The 19,057-nt window shown below is 47.1% G+C and overlaps 1 protein-coding gene across 1 annotated transcript in view; it reads right to left on the reverse strand.

The window, feature by feature from the left end:
• The window catches only part of PTPRT (protein tyrosine phosphatase receptor type T), an 804,737-nt gene that overhangs the window by 273,386 nt on the left and 512,294 nt on the right, over positions 1 to 19,057 (reverse strand). Inside the window, exons 10-11 of the mRNA XM_007464800.1 lie at positions 15,441 to 15,642; positions 14,131 to 14,233 (exon numbers count right to left, since the gene is read on the reverse strand). Of these exons, the coding sequence (XP_007464862.1) occupies positions 14,131 to 14,233; positions 15,441 to 15,642 (305 nt within the window). The remainder of the gene's footprint in view (positions 1 to 14,130; positions 14,234 to 15,440; positions 15,643 to 19,057) is intronic.

Below are 19,057 nucleotides of genomic sequence, written 5' to 3' on the forward strand. Positions count from 1 at the left end.
CTGCTGACCGGACCCTCCCTTGTCACCCTGCTGAACTGAAAGATTACAACCCACCTGCCTGCAGCCTACGTGCTGACACAAGAGGCTACCTGTTTAGGCTCCAAGAAATTACGCATTCGTTATGGAGGAAATTAACACCTCGAAGCAAACTATAATTAGGAATTCTTCAATTTAGTTTATGCTTTTTCAATTAGGCACTCTATAATTTTAATCAAGGGAGCATTAACATGTTTCTGTAATTTATATACCTGTGGTATAATTAAGCCTGGGAAACACATTGCTCTAAACCTGAATGGAAGTGATTGTTTCCCTTCACACTGGCGGTATTACAGGTCCTAGAATGGAGAGACGGTGACAGTTTCAAAGGAGCCATTTGTGAGTCACAGAGGCCAATGAGAGAACTCCTGGCTTTGGAAATGTGAAGGCTGTTGCAGACCACGTGATGCCTTCTGAACATCTGGCTCATGTGTAGACATCTGCAACCAAAAACTTCAACTCCTATTGTGACTTTCAAAACATCCCCACCATTGGGAACTGCTTTGGACAACTATTCTTGGAAACTAACTTCAATTAAGCAGGAAAAGGGTGTCCTGGCAGGGGAGATGTTATCTGAGAGCCTTGGGGAGCAGATGGCTTTGAATTGAAGAAACTAAACAATAGGCTGAAACAGCCTGGATGGGGACCAAACTCCTTTTTTCCCCCCACTGATTCCTATTCCCACTTTCCCTAATTCTGATCCTCTCTCTTAACTTCAGCTCTGCCTTTTAGCTCAAAGTGGGGCCTGAATCCTCTGTGGAAGGTAGTTCTCTTGGGATTCTGAGCAGTTCTGCAAATTCAAGGAATTCAGAGGCACACGGAAAAGTTTTTGTGCTTATTCAGACTGAACCTCTGAGCTTTCTGAAGGTTAAAAACCTTCATTTTTTTTTTTTTCTCTTCTTCCTGCTCTCCCCACAATAGCAAATTCAGATTTGCTGACTGCAATAAAAGGAAAAAGAACATAATCAAAACTGGCCCAGGGGGACAACGCATACAGATCCCAAGCCAGCTGAGTGACGCGCCCATATCACAGTAGCATTCTGGCACTCAATATATTTTGTCTGATCTAAGAAAATATGGAACTTTTTATAGAGTGAAAGTTGGAAATGGATTTGTTTCTCCCAGGCTGCTCTAGGCTTCCATGAAAGAATACAGATTTGTTCAGAGACTGACTCTCAGTCTCACCCAGCATCTACCTTCTACCTAAGCCCCAATATCTGCACAAAAGTGATATATTCAGATATGCTATCAGCATGCAACAACACAACATGTATTTCAGACACCAGTCATTGTTGTCAACATAAGAAAAAAGGGGTATATTTTTAGCCCCCATGTGGACAGGGATAGAGAAATAAGCCGGCAGGAATCCTAGCTCAGACCTTACAAGCTAAAACTGTTGATCTGCATGCTGAAACATACATCAAAAAAGACGTAAGAGTTCCAAAAGCTGTAAAAACCCACAGGGGCAACTCTACAATAAAATGTAAAAGAATTGCCTCCCCATATCATGAGAATGAACAAACAACTGGCACCACAGAGGAAAATACTTGGTTTCCTGTTACAGTCTCTTTTCTCCAAACCTGAGTCTACCTATAGGCTAGACCGGTGGTACTCAAGTTGTGGTTCAAGACCAGCAGGATCATCATCATCAGCTGGGAGCCTGTTCAAAATGCAGATTCTCGGGACCAATTCCATTACCCCTAGGGATGGGCAGGGGTCTCCGTATTTACTAGGTCTCTTGGTGATTCTGATAGTCGATAAAGTTTGAAAACTCTGGGGTTAAACCATTTCCCAGACTTTATCCCAGGAAAGGGTGATGCAATGGAATTTGGGAAAATCCAGTTCAGTAGGTCAGGGTCTCAGCAGCAAGTCAGCCCAGTCAAAGGTCTCCTCTGGCTTTTGGTGAGGCTTATATTTTCTGCCTTTGAAGCCCCCATTATATTTCTTATTTCTCATGACAGGATTCCTGACCTTTACCTATGGCTTCAAGTGCCTACATTAATATAATAGCCTGTTTGAAACCAAATATGGGCCCTGACCTCTTTCTACCAGTCCTCCCAGAGTGTAGAGCAATGCAGTCAGATAGAATTTTCTGTGATGATGGAAGTGCTGTTCAATATGGTAACCACTAGCCACATCTGCCTACTGAGGACTTGAAATGTGTATAGTGCAACTAATGAATGAAGTTTTAATTTTGTTTAATTCGAATTGATTTAAAGTTAAATTGCCTCACATAGTGGTGGCTACAGGATCGGACTGTGTAGGTCTAGAGTTTTGCCCTTGACCCCTCCTTGTGCTACTGGGGCTGCTACCCCTTGCCCTGGCCATGAATATTTACTTAATACATTTATAGCCTTAATAAGTTGCTTGGTGAGCCTACACCCAAGTAGAAATGCACTAGTTAAACAGCAAACCCCAAGCAGCTGTGGCCAGGCACGAAAAGGATGGGTTGTACTGTAAAAGAGGGTAAGTACAAATTTCTTCTGCCTAATGGTTGGAGACTCTAACCTTTAAGTAGTTCTATTCCTACTAAAAAGCCAGGTCCTTCAGGATCACCTCTCTCACTGCTGCTGAAAGGAGGCAAGTCTGAGCACCCGCAGGCAGCAGGAGTGAGCATCGTGCAGAATGCTTTTTGGATGAGAGGAAACCCCCTTGGATTCTAACGTGGCACAGATCTACGCACTAGCTCAGAAGAACATCAAGAGATTGGGCTAGGGAAATGCACTTGATGGAGGCCAACTTGAAAGTCTGACCTCTGGGTGATGGCAGATAGAGAAACTGAGAGCCATCCGTTATCAGCTGTGCAAGATCTGAGGCAAAGCAGTGATGCAAACGGTCACAGGGCCCAGAACAGTGTGAGAAGTGAAGGTCAGCAGAAAACAAGTGGGAGAAAAAGTGAGACCCAGGAGAAGCATCATGCAGAGTCACTGGTGCTCTTGTGAAGGGTCTCACCAGTTCCTCAGGGTGGGAAGTTTAGCATTATAAGAACTATATCTACTTAGACAGCCCTACCATCCATAGCCTGGCCTCTTTGTTCTTTAAAATACTTGGCTTCGCCTTGAATCCATTACCATCCATCTACCATCACTGCCAACACAGTCACACCGAGAGCCGTATTATCCCATAGCAGGGTTCCATTACTGAAGCTTCGATCATCTTATTATCTAAATATCAGTATCCTGCCTTTCCAGCCTCTCCCAGCTTTGGACCCTCGGCACAGATTCTTCAACAGCATTGAGGTCGCCTGGCCCTCAGTATCTCCATTATTTGCACATCTACCTTCACAGGCATTTTGAATCAAGCCTGGACCATATGGTCCACTTTTAAGCACTTGGGTTGATATCATCATCTTCCTTTTCCCATGTCCTGGGTCAAGTTATGTGTCTTCCTTCTTTTCTACTGTAAGAGCTGCTTGGAGCTCTTAGAGAAAATCAGATCACAACTTGTCAACCATCTCCTTTTCTTTAAATTATTCTTCCTTTGGCTTTCATGTTTTAATTCTCCCCTGGTTTTTCTTCTACCTCTTTGGCCACTCCTTCTCCATCTCCTGCGTGGTTCCTTGATAGAGTTTCACAGAGCTCTGTCTTGTTAGTCTACACTCTCCCTGGATAAGCTCATATAGAGGTTCCTGATAGGTTCCTTGATAGAGTTTCACAGAGCTCTGTCTTGTTAGTCTACACTCTCCCTGGATAAGCTCATCCACTCCTCCCATGCTTCAAACACCACCTGGATGTTAATGATTCCCAAATCTAAACCCCCTGCTCTGATGCCTCTCCAGCACTCCAGGTTTTGGGAACTTAAATAGTCCTATGGTAGGAGGTGAACATGGCGACCACACTCTCCTTTCCCTCACACCAGTAACAGTCTCTGTCTCCATCTGTCCAGACGGCAGACGGTCCAAAATAGAACACCCCTTCGTTTTTCATGTTTCAGCAACTGCGCCTGCTCCATTTAAAATACTCCTCCTGAAATACCTGTTTTTTCCTCCTTGGTTTGAGCCTAAGGAACATGATCCAGCATCGTTTAATACCAGAGCCAATTCTTGGGAAGCTGGGTTGTTTGCAGGGCTGATCAAAGAAGACCCGCAATGCAGTTAGGATGTGCTGAAGTGAACGCAAACCCACCTAAATTATTTGGGTTTCACCCTCTTCCCTTCTGTTTTCCTGGATGATCTTTCTGAGTGCAGCTCTGTGCCACACTTGGAGTCCCCTTGGTAGTTTCACTGGTAGTAGTTACAAGTCTCTTTAATCATAGTTACACATCCCATTAGCTGCCATATTTAGAGTGTGCGACAGCCCCAGTGGGTGTAGCTCTGCAGTAGCATTTATCCCATTTTTCCTTATTTCGGATTGCTGCTTCTCCTACGTGGCTCCTCCTCTTTCCTAATCCGGTGTGATGAAATCCCAGCAGGCTGTGAGACTTGGCAACAAGTGCTATTACTTGCAGAGCTAAATCTCACAGTTTATAGGGGAGTGCCTCTTTCCCATCTCCCCACATCATGGTACTCCTAATCCCCAGACCCCGGCAGAGGCAGCCCAGAGAGCTGGGGAACTAAGTGAAACAAGTGATGTTTCAAGAAAGAACCTCTAAACGTAGCTGCAGTTTCTCATCTCTACCAGCGTGGACAGGGACTCATGAACTCCTCAGGCTGCCCCACGTTAATAAGTCCTCTGAACTTTCATCTCCCCTACCTTAATAGGACACCATCACATGCTGATATCTGAGAATCAGATGGTAATCACGCCAGTTTTGCTCACTGCAGCTCCACGCACCAGCAAAACCCTACTGTGGTTGCTTCACGTGATCCCACTCTGGGCTTCACAGTCATTAAAGGAATCCTGGAGGAAATCTGGCAATTGTTTCCTTTACTTCCCGACAAACTTTCTTCTTTCTTTAAAAGCTGGCTTCCTTCGCCCAATCTCTTGATGTTCTTCTGAGCTAGTGCGTGGATCTGTGCCACGTTAGAATCCAAGTTCTCCAGTTCGCACTGTAGCTCATCACTCTGCGTTTCAGAATTTCTAGCCTTAACTAGCTGTACCTGTCAAATGCAGCTGGATCATGGATTCTCATCAGGCAGTGAAGAGAACTTGCAGTGACCTTAGAAGCCATTTGCCATGTCACACTGTCTCCTGGTATTCAGTGTGACATACCCCTGGCCCTCCAAGCTAGAGCTGCACGCTCTGTGCAATATGCCTCAAGCAGCCCGGGAAAGCGAGCCGCAAGTCCTAACTGACCTTGGAGAAGGTCCCCCAGAGGTCCCCAGGGCTCGCCAAACCATGCATGTGGTCCCAGCCTGTCCGTGCCCAGTTGGTTCATAACTCTCCCTTTCAGTTCCCAGACCACCTTTACCACCGTTGGCCGCTCCTGGATAAAGTGTCCTCATAGACCTTTCCCTCCCTCTGCGTTCCTTTGCTCAGAGAACGGCACCATCAACCATCCCATTAACCAATCTAGAAACCTGGGAGCCACCCTGGACAATGCCTTTGTCCTTTATACCCACCCCCTGCCCCACAGAGGAGTCATCGCCAAGGCTCGCCCCTGTTACCTCCTCAACTACTGGACGTCCATCACCTTCATTTCTCACTGGGACAAACTCTAACTGATCCCAACTCTTCTTTCTGGACTGCTCTTGTCCTCTCTGATCTGTTCTCCACACCGATGCCAGAAAGACCTTTTAAAAAAGACGGATCATACTGTTCACTTGCTTAAAATCCTTTCTCTGATGCCTCATTGCTCTTAGTATAAAAGTCCTTGCTACGGTAATAACACAGCCCTGGGTTACCTGGCCCTTTCACATCCAATCTCATCACGTGCCGTCCTCTCTTGCATTTTCTCCCCACTGCAGTCCTACCGGCCTCCTTTCAGCTTCTCTCACATTATCTCTTGACCGCCCCGTCTGGGGCTGATCCACCTCTCATAGGAAAAAGTGAGACATAGAAGGAAGAAAAACCAACAAAGTGTGCGCTGTCGAGCAGGCTCCCGTTGTGGGAACCCGGGGCTCAGTCCTACTGGGGGTGTGTGAGGAACCGTGTGGCATGCACCTCAGAATGGTCCTTTCAAAGGATGGGAGGCAAGGCTCTGATGCCTGGATTCTCTTCCCACATTGGCTGAGAGTTCCCCTGTAGCACTAAATTATTTGCATTCCTGAGCTGTACCTGCTTGCTCAGACTAAGCCAGATCCATGGGGCTTTGGAGAAAGAATTAGGGCCAAAGGGCAGAAAAAAAAGGGTGGGTGCTGGTGCTGGAGGTGGGATCCTATAACTTTGCACGGAACTATCCAGCTTAGCCACAGCTGAAATCAGAGGTGGGATGGGGAGGTGACATGGACCCCATGAGAATGGGCTACAGCTGATAACAGTCTGTCATGAGTGTCTGTGGCACTGTTAGTTCAGAGCTATATCTGCCATTAGGATGGCAGCAGCGTGTGGGCCTGTTTAGCTCATTTCTGGGTCTCCAGTGCTCAGCACGGTGTCTGGTTGTTCGCTGAAATTCAAAGTAGATATTTATTGACTGAATTAGTTAATGAATTGATAAACAAATGAATGAGTGAACAGATAAACATGATTCATCTCCTAGGATCTGGTCTCACCTCTCCTGCTTGGTTCTGACTCCCTGTACCCACTCTGGTCCCAGTATTTATAAGGTCTCAGTTCAGGGAGCTCATGGGAGTCTCCACACCCCCTCCTGAGGGGCTTTGGATCTGTTCACTTTGATTTCACAACACCAAGTGGCATCTCCTTCAAGTAGAGGGCACTGCCCTTACTCCTTGTTTTGTGGGCCCTTCAGTGGTTGAGACCTCCTAGCCCCGTCTGCTTGATTTGGTGTTTCTGAAAGGTGCTCACATCTGAGAATCCATTTTTGAGAATCGTTGTGAGGATTTTGTGACACCCTTGGAGACAACTGCACATTCCCTGACACGTCACATGCACGCCAGCACAATCTTGCAGTGAATCTTACACAATGGTAAAGGACACCTAGCAAACAGGCATCAGCTGCAGCAGGACTCAGAGAATAATCCTGCCAGGACTACCAAGGGCAGGCAGCCACCCCTTGTCTCAACAGCTTGGCCAACCCCAGGAGCAAACTGAACAACTACCAATGACACTTTACATATTTTAGCTTATTTGACCTTTAAAACAATCCGTGCCATGGGTATTCCCATTTTACCAACAAGCAGCCTGAGGTTCAGAGAAATTAAGAATCTGACCCTGAGCCATCAGATAAGTCAATGGCATAAGGGGATCTCATTCTAGGAGCCTCTGCTGTTCCAGTGTATCTGACTGGGAAGTCAGCTGTGGCAGGAAGGACATGAGAGATCTCAGGTGTGAGCCTGTGGGACCCCAGTTCCTGCCCCCAAGGAGGTCACAGGCTGGTAGAGACTGAAACTGCAAGTCCCCCGCAGGGGAGGGCACAGGGCAGAGTGGGGGCCCAAGGCAGAGCTGACGCATCCTGCTGCAGGATGGGAAATGGTCCTGGATGCGGCAGATTTGACCTGGATGCTGGGGAGGTGGAGGATGCCGTGCTTGGCAGAGAGAATGGCACAGACAAGGGCTTGACTGCTTAGAGAAGAACAAAAAGTTGGGCATCTGCCTGCCAATGTTCCCCGTACCCTTCAGGACAAAGTCCAGATCCCAAGTGAAGATCTTTACCTGTATAGCTCTTGCCCAATTCTTTGCCTCTCTCCTCATCTCTGTGCCCTGAACACAACATGCATCTCCTCTACCTCAGCTCCTGCACATGTCGCTTCCTCCTGGGCCACGCTCCCCCTCCTCTGGCAGGTCTCAGGCAATACCGCCTCCAGGAAGGCCTCCTGGCCCCTGAGCTCACCACGCTAATGATGGCTGCCTCCGCACTGAACTCTCATACACACCTCCAACCAAGTACACAGGCTCATCCGCATTGTTTCTTTTACTGTTTATCTTACCTACAGACCTGCACATCCAAATGGTAGCCACTAGCATGTGTGACTCTTTATATTTAAATTAATGAAAATAAAAAGTTTAAAGATCAGTTCCTCCGTCGCACTAGTCCTATTTCAAGTACTTAATAGCCACGTGTGGTTAGTGATGACTCTATCAGACAGCAGATATAGGACATTTCCATCAACGCAGGTATTTCTATTGGACTGAGCTCTCACAGAAAAGGAGGCAGGTAAAGACAGTGCATCTCTGGTAGATACTGGGACAGTACCCTGTATCTACCAGGTACCACCAGATTTGCTGAATTCCTTACTTACTTAGCTGTTGTTTTTTTCTGTTTTTTTTTGTTTTTTGTTTGTTTTTTGGACTACCTACGAAAGCCAGACCCTGTCCCAGGGGAAGGAATCCATTAGTGTCAAACTTCCAGGTTGCCCGGAGCTCACAGTCCTAGTGAGGGGCATGCAAGAAACGAAACCAAAGAAAACATACAAACAAATGTATAACACAATTAAAAGCTCATGAAAGAATGATGAAGGAAGCGTACATGGTGCCGTTGAGTGAAACCTGCTAAAGGGACAGAGTAAAAGGGAATGGAATCAGAAACGAAGGTCAGAACCAGATTCAGATGGGTCTTGAATTCCTTGCTAAGAAGCCTGAACATAATGCGGTAGGAAGCCAGTGACCCATTTAAGAATTTTAAGCAGGAAAGTTAACTTGATCCAATCTGTGCTTCCAAAAGACCAGTCCAGCAGCTTGGTGGGGGAGGGATTGAAGAAAGAGGAACTTACGACAGGTAGACCAGAAAGCCGTCTTGGCAGGTCAGGAGAGTGGGGTCGAGAGTGGCAGAGGGAGAAGAAAGAGCTAATCCCAAAGCTCCCAGGGACTGACGGGATGGGACGGAGAGAGCAGGGGCTGGGGTGGGGGAGGCATCTTCAAGGAAGCCCGCTGGGGATCCGGAGGAGGGTCTGCTACAGAATCTGGCGCTCTGCCCTGGACTTCCCTTCAGGGGCTGCATTATGGGTGATTAATTCACGGCCGAGTTACTTTCTTATGAAGGTTACTACAGTCACATCAGCACGACAGGTGGGGTGTGGGGGAAGAAGCCTTGGTGTGTGCCGAGCTGAATCGTAGATTCTAGTCACGATTTGATTGATCTTTTAAGCAATTCTGGGATTCTGTCACTTAAAAACCAATAAATCTTTGAAGGCCTGGGGAAAGCAATGCAAAAGCAATAAATCTCCATTGTGGAGCATTAGAAAAAGAGGCCACACTGCCAAGGTGGTTTGGCTGGAGCGATGAGGGTGCAGGAGACCCGCACGGCCATCTTCCCTCCCCGCCTCCTTGCCTCCCTGTATGCTCAGTCCTACCAGTCAGAGTCAGAGCCACAGGGCTTCAGAGGGGCAGCAAGCAGTACAGCAGGGGCTGGAGTTTGGCTCAACCAGGGTCAGAGCATTACTGGCAGAAGGAGGAAGAACAGCCTGTGTGGGTGTGGCTTGGAGGCTGAGGCTCAGGTGTGAGTCTGTTGGAGAACAGGAAGACTCTCCACTCAGAGTTATGCTGGGCTTCACAAGTTACTGGCTGCGCCCACGCAACCAGAATTGTCTTGACTACCCCTCGTTCCCTAGGTGGAAGAGATTCACTCCACAGCATCCCACCAGGTCACCCGGGCATCATGTGACATCCCAGGCACGAGGAACTCAGAACAATGAACTCAGAGGCAGGAAGCTAGGTCCGTGGACTGGCTCTACGTGTAACGAGCTCCGTGACCTTGGGCCAATCACTTAACATCTTAGATTTCAGCTTCTCCTCTAAAATGGAGATGGTATTTCCTGTGCAGCTTACCCACTGGGTGAGCGACGGTCAGATGCTACAGTGGAATGAAAGGAACTATCAACTATAAAACACGATTCCGGGCATCCCTGACCCAGTGCATCTAGGGAGCTCTCAGTGTCCTGTGGTCACAGAGTGAGTTTGCTGTTTTCTCAAGGCTCATGCTTCCCCTGCTTGCAGGGCTCCACACTGGTCCGCTTGCCTGGGTTGTGCCCATCTCTCCAGCCCGTCTACTCTTCCTCTCAGTCAATACAGTCACTGCCTCTACTGGCTTCATGTTATCTTGTTTTGCCAGTTTCATTATTCTGTTTCCTTAATGGCTTAATGGTCCCCTCCCTGCCCCGTTCACATGTACACTTACTGGATGATAAGCCTCAGCAGGACAGGTGTGTGTCTCTCTTGCTTCCTGCTGTATCCTCATTGCTTACCTCAGTTCCTGCTCAGTAAATATTTGTTGAATGACTTAATGGTCAGCTGCCTCCCACGGGGCACTCCAGTGCCCAGAGTTCAAGGTGACAAAGGGTTAAGTAACTGAAGTCTACTGTGATATTCCACTGCTGTCACTGCGGTTGTCCCGGAAGCCTTGTTGGCTGGAACTGATTAGTCTCTTCCCTTCTTGGCAAATGCCCAAGCAACAGTCTGAAAATAACTCCAGAAACTCAGTGTCTACCCACCCTCAGTGATCTAGAGCCTTGAGAAGAAAAGCAGCCAGACTCTTCCAGACACCAAGCATTGCCCCTTTGAGCAGTGACATTTATTTTAAATTTGTTTCCGATGGAAATGTCACCAAAATACATCACGTATGACTTTCTCCTAGGGAGGTGGCATGGCTAGAGAGATGTGAGTGTTGGCTTAGGGGCGACTGAATGGGGTTTAAATTCTGCCTGCACCACTTGCTCTCTTCATGGCTTGGGTCAATGCACTTAGCTTCCATGTATCTCAGTTTCCATATCTGTGCAATGGGGAGGCTATTATGGCAATGCTGTGAGGTTGCAAACAGTTTACATATAGTGACAGGCACTCAGCCGGTGCATGCTCATCAAATGGGAGCTAGCTGGCTCTTTTAACTTGAAGACGTGGGACCTAATGGTACATTTTTTAGGGTGAACCAGGAATAACAAATGAATACTCGTGGCTGTGAGGGGCAGCAGGGGCTACGGCACGTGGACCTCCTTGTTTCTTGAGTCCCTGTGTCGGTTTTGTAGAGTTGTCCTGTTTTTCGCTCCCTGCCAACTGTCATTTCTCACCGCTACTGGGGCATTTCCATTCCCACCTACTAATTTACTGTGGTCTTAGGATGCACGAGCTCATTAAACAGATGTGCAAACTAAGTCTGTAGGCTCAGAAGGAAAGTGTAAGGGGCTTCTCTCTGTGGAGGCTAGAAAAGCTTTCCCAAGAACATTGGTCTTTCAGAAGACCACTTTGCTGGTCTCTGGAGTCAGGCAGGCCTGGGTACGAGCCCCGGCTTCATCACTTACAGGCTCTGTGACCTTGAACTTTAGTTTCCTCATTTCAAACAGGGAGATAATAGTACTACTCATAGGTTAGTAGAGATTAAATTCTTGGATCATAGGAGTTGCCCAATAAAACATGGTGACAATTACTCCCATCTGTGTTCAGCTGGCTTTGAGGAGTTTTCAGAGGTTCACAGACATATAATCTGATTCATCCTGAGGATGGGTCCCTGATCCTCTGTACAAAAATTAACTTCATTCCTATCACTAGGAAGGACACAGATTATTTCTTTCTCAGGGCAACTAGAAAAGACATTTTTCTGAATCTGTGCCAGAAAGAAGTTAGAGGCTCTTAAGGAAAAAGCAAAGCACCTCCTTCCCCACCCTGAAATCAGGGTCCTGAACAGCTTTGGAAATTCGAACAGGAAGGAAGCGGGCAACACTGGGACCCTGTAGTGGGGTGGATTTGCAAAAACCATTTTGAACAGAACTTCCTAAGTTCCACAAAGAAGCAAAGCTAACAAAGGAACTAACGCTCTGACAGCCTGCACTGCTTTGGCTCACAGGTACATCTCATTAAGCTTTGGTGAAATATCGCCAGTGTATTCTTTCCAGATAAGGAAAACTGAGGTTCAGAGAGACTAAGTATCTTGCCCAAGGTCACACAGCAGCATTAGATCAGCATTTGAACCCAGGTTCACTGCCACCGAACTCACATCCTTTTCATTGCCCCACACACAGCAGCCAGAAGACTGTGGGAAGCTGGGCTGAATCCACAGCCACCAAGAAGCCACAGAGTGGGGTGCCAGCTGACCAGGTTCTTTTGCTGACAGTTTTGTAGGCCTGTAGCAATGAAAGGTGACACTTCGGTCTACCATAGAAAGGTCCCGGGTTTTAGGGCAGATCTGGCCTCTGACCCTGGGTCAGCTGCTAACTTGTACAATACTGGGCTTCTCTTTTCTGGGCCAGACTCTTGCCATCTGGGAGGCTTTCTGAGACCCTGAAACATGCCCAGTGCTGCTGTATGACAGAGGTAAGAGCTGTGAAGGGGAGGTGAGACATGGATGGCCAAGAGGAATGTGTGATTGGGCACCTGGAGGACGTGTGTTCAAGCTCAGCCTTCCTACTCCCTGTCTGTGTGCCCTTGCGCGTTTCTGAGCCTCAGTCTCTTCATCTGAAAAGGAGGATAATGTATCTCAGTGTATAGAGGGAAGTAAATGACAATGCAGCATAAGAGTAACAGGAAGAAACACAGTAACTCAACCAACTCCCTGTTTGATGTCAGAGCCACCATCCGCTCTGGCTCATCACAGGTAGCACAGTCCTGGAACAACCTATGTGTGGAATATAAGGCAAACGTTCTTAGTTCAGGTGCCCACAACCTCTATCCACACCTGTTTGAAGGCCTGAAGACCCACCTTACTTAGGAGAGAACACTTTCCGAAATCTATAGAATAGATGGGAACTGATTCTATGTGCTTCAGTGCCTGTAATTCCTGGGTAGAGTTGGAGCCAGGTTGGCAAACAGGTAACTAGAGCATCTCAATAGCCTCCTTCCCGGCTGGTCTCCCAGCCTACAGTATCATAAAAGAGACACTGCATGTGGCTACTCAGTGGCTCCCCAGGGCCCCTCAAACAAGGCTGAGCTTCTCAAACATGGCCCTTGTTCCCACCCCACCACTCCTGCCTTCACGTTTATGCTAAGGCAAATTTAACGATTCCTGGCTGCTCCCCACGATGGCAAGCTTCCTCTTTCCTCCATGCCTTTGTTCATGCTGGACCCTGTTACCACTCTGGTGAAATCTTAGACAACATGTAAGATATAGCTCAGTGTCATGTCCTCTGGGACTTCTCTCCTGTGAGCTCTTGTAATGGCCTATGTGCATCTCCACAAGCATGCCCTGTAGTGCAGTTATGTTTTCACATTTCTGTCTCCCTAACTAGAGTTTGACTTTCTTTAGAGCGTGAGTTATAAACTCTATAAACTAGAGTTTGACTTTCTTTAGAGCGTGACTTTCTTTAGAGCGTGAGTTTGACTTTCTTTAGAGCGTGAGTGCCTGTCCCAAGCACTTAAACAGTACCTGACACGGAGTGAGTGCTCAAGAAACGTTTATCGAATGAATGAATAAGTGAATCCTTTTCATCCCCCGTACGTCGCTCCATTCCTGGCATATAAAATACTCGCTGCATGTTCGTTGAACTGAACTGAGCTAATTTGAAAGCTGTTCTACCCAACACTCTTGCTTGGCTTTCAGGGTCTACAGTCCCTTGAGCTCTGAGCAAAAGCCAGCAGTCAACATCGGAGCTGCTGCCCTTGTACATAGTGTAGCTTATTTAAAAAAGATGACCACCTTCCTGACAGCCGTGAGCCCGTGGACTTCCTGGACTCCAGCAGCCTCTTGTTAAAATCAGCAGTATGACTCTGAATTCAAGTCCCCTGTGGAACACCAAGGCCATAAACTGGACCAGCCCCGAGGTCGTGTCCCATTTATAACCTCTGAGCAGGTTGTTTTTAGCATTCAGTGAATCTGTCTACTTGTCTGTAATGGCAGTTGGACACGTAAAGGTGATCTTGCCAGGATACTGTGTTTCTGGGCCTCCAACCGGACTAAATACATTTACCATAGTGTGTTCCAGAAAGTTCTCTCCCAGCCCTCCTCAGGTCCCCATCAGCACATTCCCGCTAAACCAGTCTCAGTGGCCCACAGTAGGGAGACAGGGCTCCTGGCTCAGTCGCCCCTCTGAACGGGGCTTGGGGCTGCGGACCCTTTTCCTCCAGGAAGCCTTGCTCCTGGCCAGCCTATGGGCATTGCCAGTGACATCATTCAGCTGGAGGCGTGCACGGTGCAGAGAAGGAAAATGGCAAACGCCAGGTTAGGCACCCTCCTCACCTGACAGGGGCTCCCCGAGACTGGGCGGGCTTCAGCATCACTGTGATGGTCGTGTCTGTTTCATTCAGTGGGGTGTCTGTGTCATATTCAGGCATCGATGGAGCTGGACAGAGAACAGAGAGAAGGGAGCTTAGCAAAGGTCCCAAACCCCTCTCATCACCTCCCTCAAGACACTCAGGATGCCTAGAAGGGAGGTGTTTGGGGAAGGGTAGGATGAGAGTCACATGGCATCCCAGGCTTTCAGCAAAGGAGGCCCTGACTTCCAACCTGCCCGTAGGTTCCTTCAAGGTACAGAAGCGTCTGGAGAAGGGTAGCAATGATGTGGCTGGTAACCCTCATGAATCAAGAAGTTCCATACCAAATAAACAGATCCTCCCTTCTGATGGAAGTGTAACTAAATCTAATCCCTTGGGAAGGTAATTTAGCCATTTGTATTAAGAGCTACTAAACCCACATCGGTTATAATTCAGTATCTCAATTTCTGGAATTTAATCCCAAAGACATAATCCAAGACAAGGAATTAAACTTTATTCTGTAACATGTTTATTGAAGCGTTATTTTATAAAAACATGGAAGCACCAAATATATACAACCACAGGGGAATGTTTAATTAAATTACATCCATCCACTTGACAGAACATTATAAGGAAAGCAATGTAGCAATATGGAAGATGCTTATGGTTTAAGGATAAGTGGAAACATTAAGCTACAAAAAACCACGGTGGGTCTGTATCTATGCAAAATGTGGATGCAGACCAGAACTGCATGCGTATTCTGAAAAAATGTAAATTGTAAAAATGGGGTCTGAGATAATTCTGCTTTGATGCTGTCTGGTCGGGGAGAGCACCCTACTGGTGATGGCAGGTGACATCCTGGACTGCTATGGCTCTGTAACAGTCATTCACTCATTTGTTTGTTCATTCATTCATCAGACGTTTCATGAGAACCTGTGGTGTGCCCTGCACTGTCAAAAGGAATACTCTTGAAAATCAATCACATTTTTACAAACCAATCTGTATGGGGAAAATGTACTATTTAAGGCAACTGTGTGCTAGATAAATTATTTGGTGAATCACTCAGCATTCCCTCTGGTCTAGTCTAATTGATATATTTTTTATACTTTAGGAAGTTCATGGATTAGGTTTTCTTCATGAGATTACAGCACTGACACACAAGGGACTGCACTGTCCTTGCTGCTCCAAAGTCACATGGTGACGGTTGGCTCTGCCCTTTTTCACTCCCAGGAATATTAGGAATGGAAAAAACCACCACCACCACCTTTCTTCCTTTCCCCTTTCTAGGACAGATACCTGAAATTTTGGTGGCGATCCTGGTGGTAACAGGGGGCCCAAAGCCCTTTGCTGTGCTGGCCTTGATGGTGAAGGAGTAGGTGGTCCCGGGGTACAGACCCACAAAGAGGTGGTGGGTTTCATTCCGAAGCTTGAACACTTTGCCCCTCTGGCTGGAGAGGTCGGCACTCGGGTCCAATGAGGCCACGGCCTTGTAGTTGATCTGTACAAGGAGCCGGCAAACAAACACATCAGTGCCTCACCCAGGAAGCTGGGTGGGGTCCATATGGAGGAACATCAGGGGAGGAAATCAGAAGGCGTGGGAGCTTGGTCAGCACTTCTGCCGTTAGCATCCACCTTACAGATGATCCCAGCCTCCCAGTACTCCACGGCTGATGCTCTGGAGCATCGCTATCCAATAGAAATACAATTTAAGCCACATACATAATTTTCAATTTTCTAATAGTCACATTAAAGGAAAAAAAGTAAGAACATAAAATTAATTTTAGTAATACATTTTGTTAAACCCAGTAGATGTAAAATGTTATCATTTCAACCTGTAATCAACATGAAAAATTAATGAAATATTTTATATTCTTTTATTCATATTAGGTCTTAGAAATCAAGTATATATTTTACCATATGGTGCATCTCCATTTGGACTAGCCACATTTCAAAAGCGCAGGGACCCCGTGTGGCTACTGGCCATCACATTGGACAATGTGGCCATAGAGCAGTGTCCAAGTGTAGTATCCTGATAAGAATTACCTGGAAGCCTAGTTCAAAATGCAGCTCATGGGCTTCCCTGGTGGCGCAGTGGTTGAGAGTCCGCCTGCTGATGCAGGGGACATGGGTTCGTGCCCCGGTCCGGGAAGATCCCACATGCCGCGGTGCGGCTGGGCCCGTGAGCCATGGCCGCTGAGCCTGCGCGTCCGGAGCCTGTGCTCCGCAACGGGAGAGGCCACAACAGTGGGGGGCCCGCGTACCGCAAAAAAACAAAAAACAAACAAAAAAACCCTGCAGCTCATGCACCCCCTACTGCACATGGTGCTCTCTGGCGCTTTCTTGTGCATTATCTAGTTTGTCTTCCCTAAAACCTTGCGGATGTCAGAGTATTCTCATTTTAATGTTGGAGAAACTGAGGCTCAACTGGCAACAATTTGTATTAAACCAGCGCTTTTCGAAATATCTATGGTGAAGACGCAGTTCTGTTTCCCAGTCCACTGCAAACCCATAATGATCCAAAGACCACATCACATGTGACTCATCATGTGAGTTTGGCGATAACCAAACTGTTCTACATTATGTGCAAGGAGACGTGTCCACTGACCACACATATGGGTGTCACAGCAATGTCAAGGCCCTAAAATGTTTCTAGGTGCTCACTCTCAACTTCTGCACTTATCCTGCTGTGAACGTAACAAAACAGCTGGCATCCCTGGCACTGGCCCCCAAGGATCACACTCTGAGAAGCACATTTCTAAATTACACAGTTGTTAAAGAGACAAACTCAGGGTTTTTTTGTTTATCTAGTTTATCTAGTTCTATTAAAAGTGTTTTATTAGAGTATAATATATATACAGAAAATTATACAGCTTAGTGAATTTTTACTAACTGGACAGGACCATCTAACCACACCCAGTCAAGAGACACAACATTACCAGACCCGAGATTTTCCCCTCATGCCCCCTTCCAATCCTTTCCCTCCTCCCCGCAGCATGGATACCCTCTACCCTGATTTCTAACAGCATAGACTAGCTGTGCCTGGCTTTGAACTTTATCTAAATGGAATCATACAGAGTGTACTCTTTAGCGTCAGCTTCTTTCTCTCAACGTCCTGTGTGAGATTCATGCGGCTGTCACATGCAGACACAGATCAGGCATTGTCACGGTTATTCGGTGTCCTATCACTGACCCAAGACTAAACCCAGATCTGTTGGGTTTCATTCATTCATTCACTCATTTGCTCCTCCACAACCATTCCCTGCATACTCCTGTACTATTCCAGGACCTGCTCCCATGCCCTAGCAAATGAATGCAATGGACACAAGCTAGGCCCTGTCCTCAAGTCTTCTGTTCCAGAACGCGGTAAGTCAACTACACAGGCACCCCACATCACTTTGTCTTTTGTCAGGAATGTCCCATGCTTGTCAGGAAGGCCAAACCCAGGCAGAAAAGGTAATATACCAACTTTACTTCAAAAATAAGCAGTTGGCTGTTTCTGGCTAGGGCACCAAATGTTCTGGAGAAAGCAGTAACTTCTCTCTCCCCTATGAAGCAGGAGCAGTGCCGTGTAGCAACTGATGTCACATGTCGAGGACAGAGGCCAGACTTTGAAGCGCAGTGAGCCCAGGAGGAGAAATGTACAGAACGGAAGGAATTGGCCATTGTGCTAGCAGAGCTGGCAGGGGCACCCATCTAACAGATCCCTGGGGGGCGGCCTGGTCACCCTGCCTACTCCAGCCCTTCTCAAGGGCAAGCACTGCAAACACCTGCCTCTCTTTGTTTGAGGGCTTTTCTCCTGGGTACTCACAGGAAGTGCTGGTTAATTCACACCCTTGGAGACTGGATTAATGGGAGTTGATAAATACATTCCGCGGCCCCTCTTGTGATACCCCTGCAGCATCCCTGGGATTTCCCTGAGGGATGCCACTCCACTTGCTTCCATAGGTAGTTGACTGGAAAACACACCCATCGTTGGCTACTTTCTTTCCCTTCCCCACTCCCTAGTATTTCCCACACTTAATAATCTGCTCGTGCTCAAATCCTTGTCTCAGGCTCTGCTTCTGAGAAATGCCAAACTAAGGCAAAGTGCTCAGGGAGGTATCTCAGGGGAGAACTGAACTAATACCTGGGGGTGATACAGAGTCTAGGAGCACTCTAGATTCTAGGCAGAGGGAACTAACCAGGCAAAGACCTGGGGTGGGGAAAGGCTTGGGAGAACCAAGAAAAGTCCAGTGTTGAGTGGATAGTGGTGAGCAAACAGGAGAGCTGTGTGCAGCTGGATTCCAGTTTTCCCCAGCGGCAGAAGAAGGCAGATGTTTGGAGAGTTCTGCCTGTGTCTGCTAACCCAGGCCATCAGGGGAGAAGACGTGCTGGAGCATCCTTTTCAAATTCTGCCCCCGTCCCCTGCCTGCGCTGATGGCAACTACATTGATATACAGACAATGGGTGGTAAAATTCATGCCTTATTTACTAGCCAATTCCTTTTCTGTGCTCCAAATTCAATCCAGAAGTGACTCAATTTCCACCTAGCTGTCAATATAATATACTGTGCTCCCCTGCTCTCCTAACCTTTCCTGCTATTACAGGATCCTCACTTACTTGTAATGAAACACTATGAATAAATCAATGTATGTTAATATAGCGTGTCTTCAATTTTTTATGAAGGGCTTCACCAAATCTAATTCCCACTGCTTTGTCAGAAACAGTCTTTGAAAAATTTAACTTTCAAGTTTTACGAAGTTAGTGAGGGATCGGGCTGGGTGCGGGGGAAAGAAGGAAGGTGAGAAAAATTGAATGGGATGGAGCTGGGACCGTAAAATGCATCCTGCAATGTGACTCTTCATTTGGAAGTGGAGAGTGAGGAAGATTTGTTAGAATAGCAAACATAAAATAAGGAGGTAGTAGGGGAAAGA

Source organism: Lipotes vexillifer, unplaced genomic scaffold, assembly GCF_000442215.2.
Source record: "Lipotes vexillifer unplaced genomic scaffold, Lipotes_vexillifer_v1.1 scaffold53, whole genome shotgun sequence".
NCBI lineage: Eukaryota > Metazoa > Chordata > Mammalia > Artiodactyla > Lipotidae > Lipotes > Lipotes vexillifer.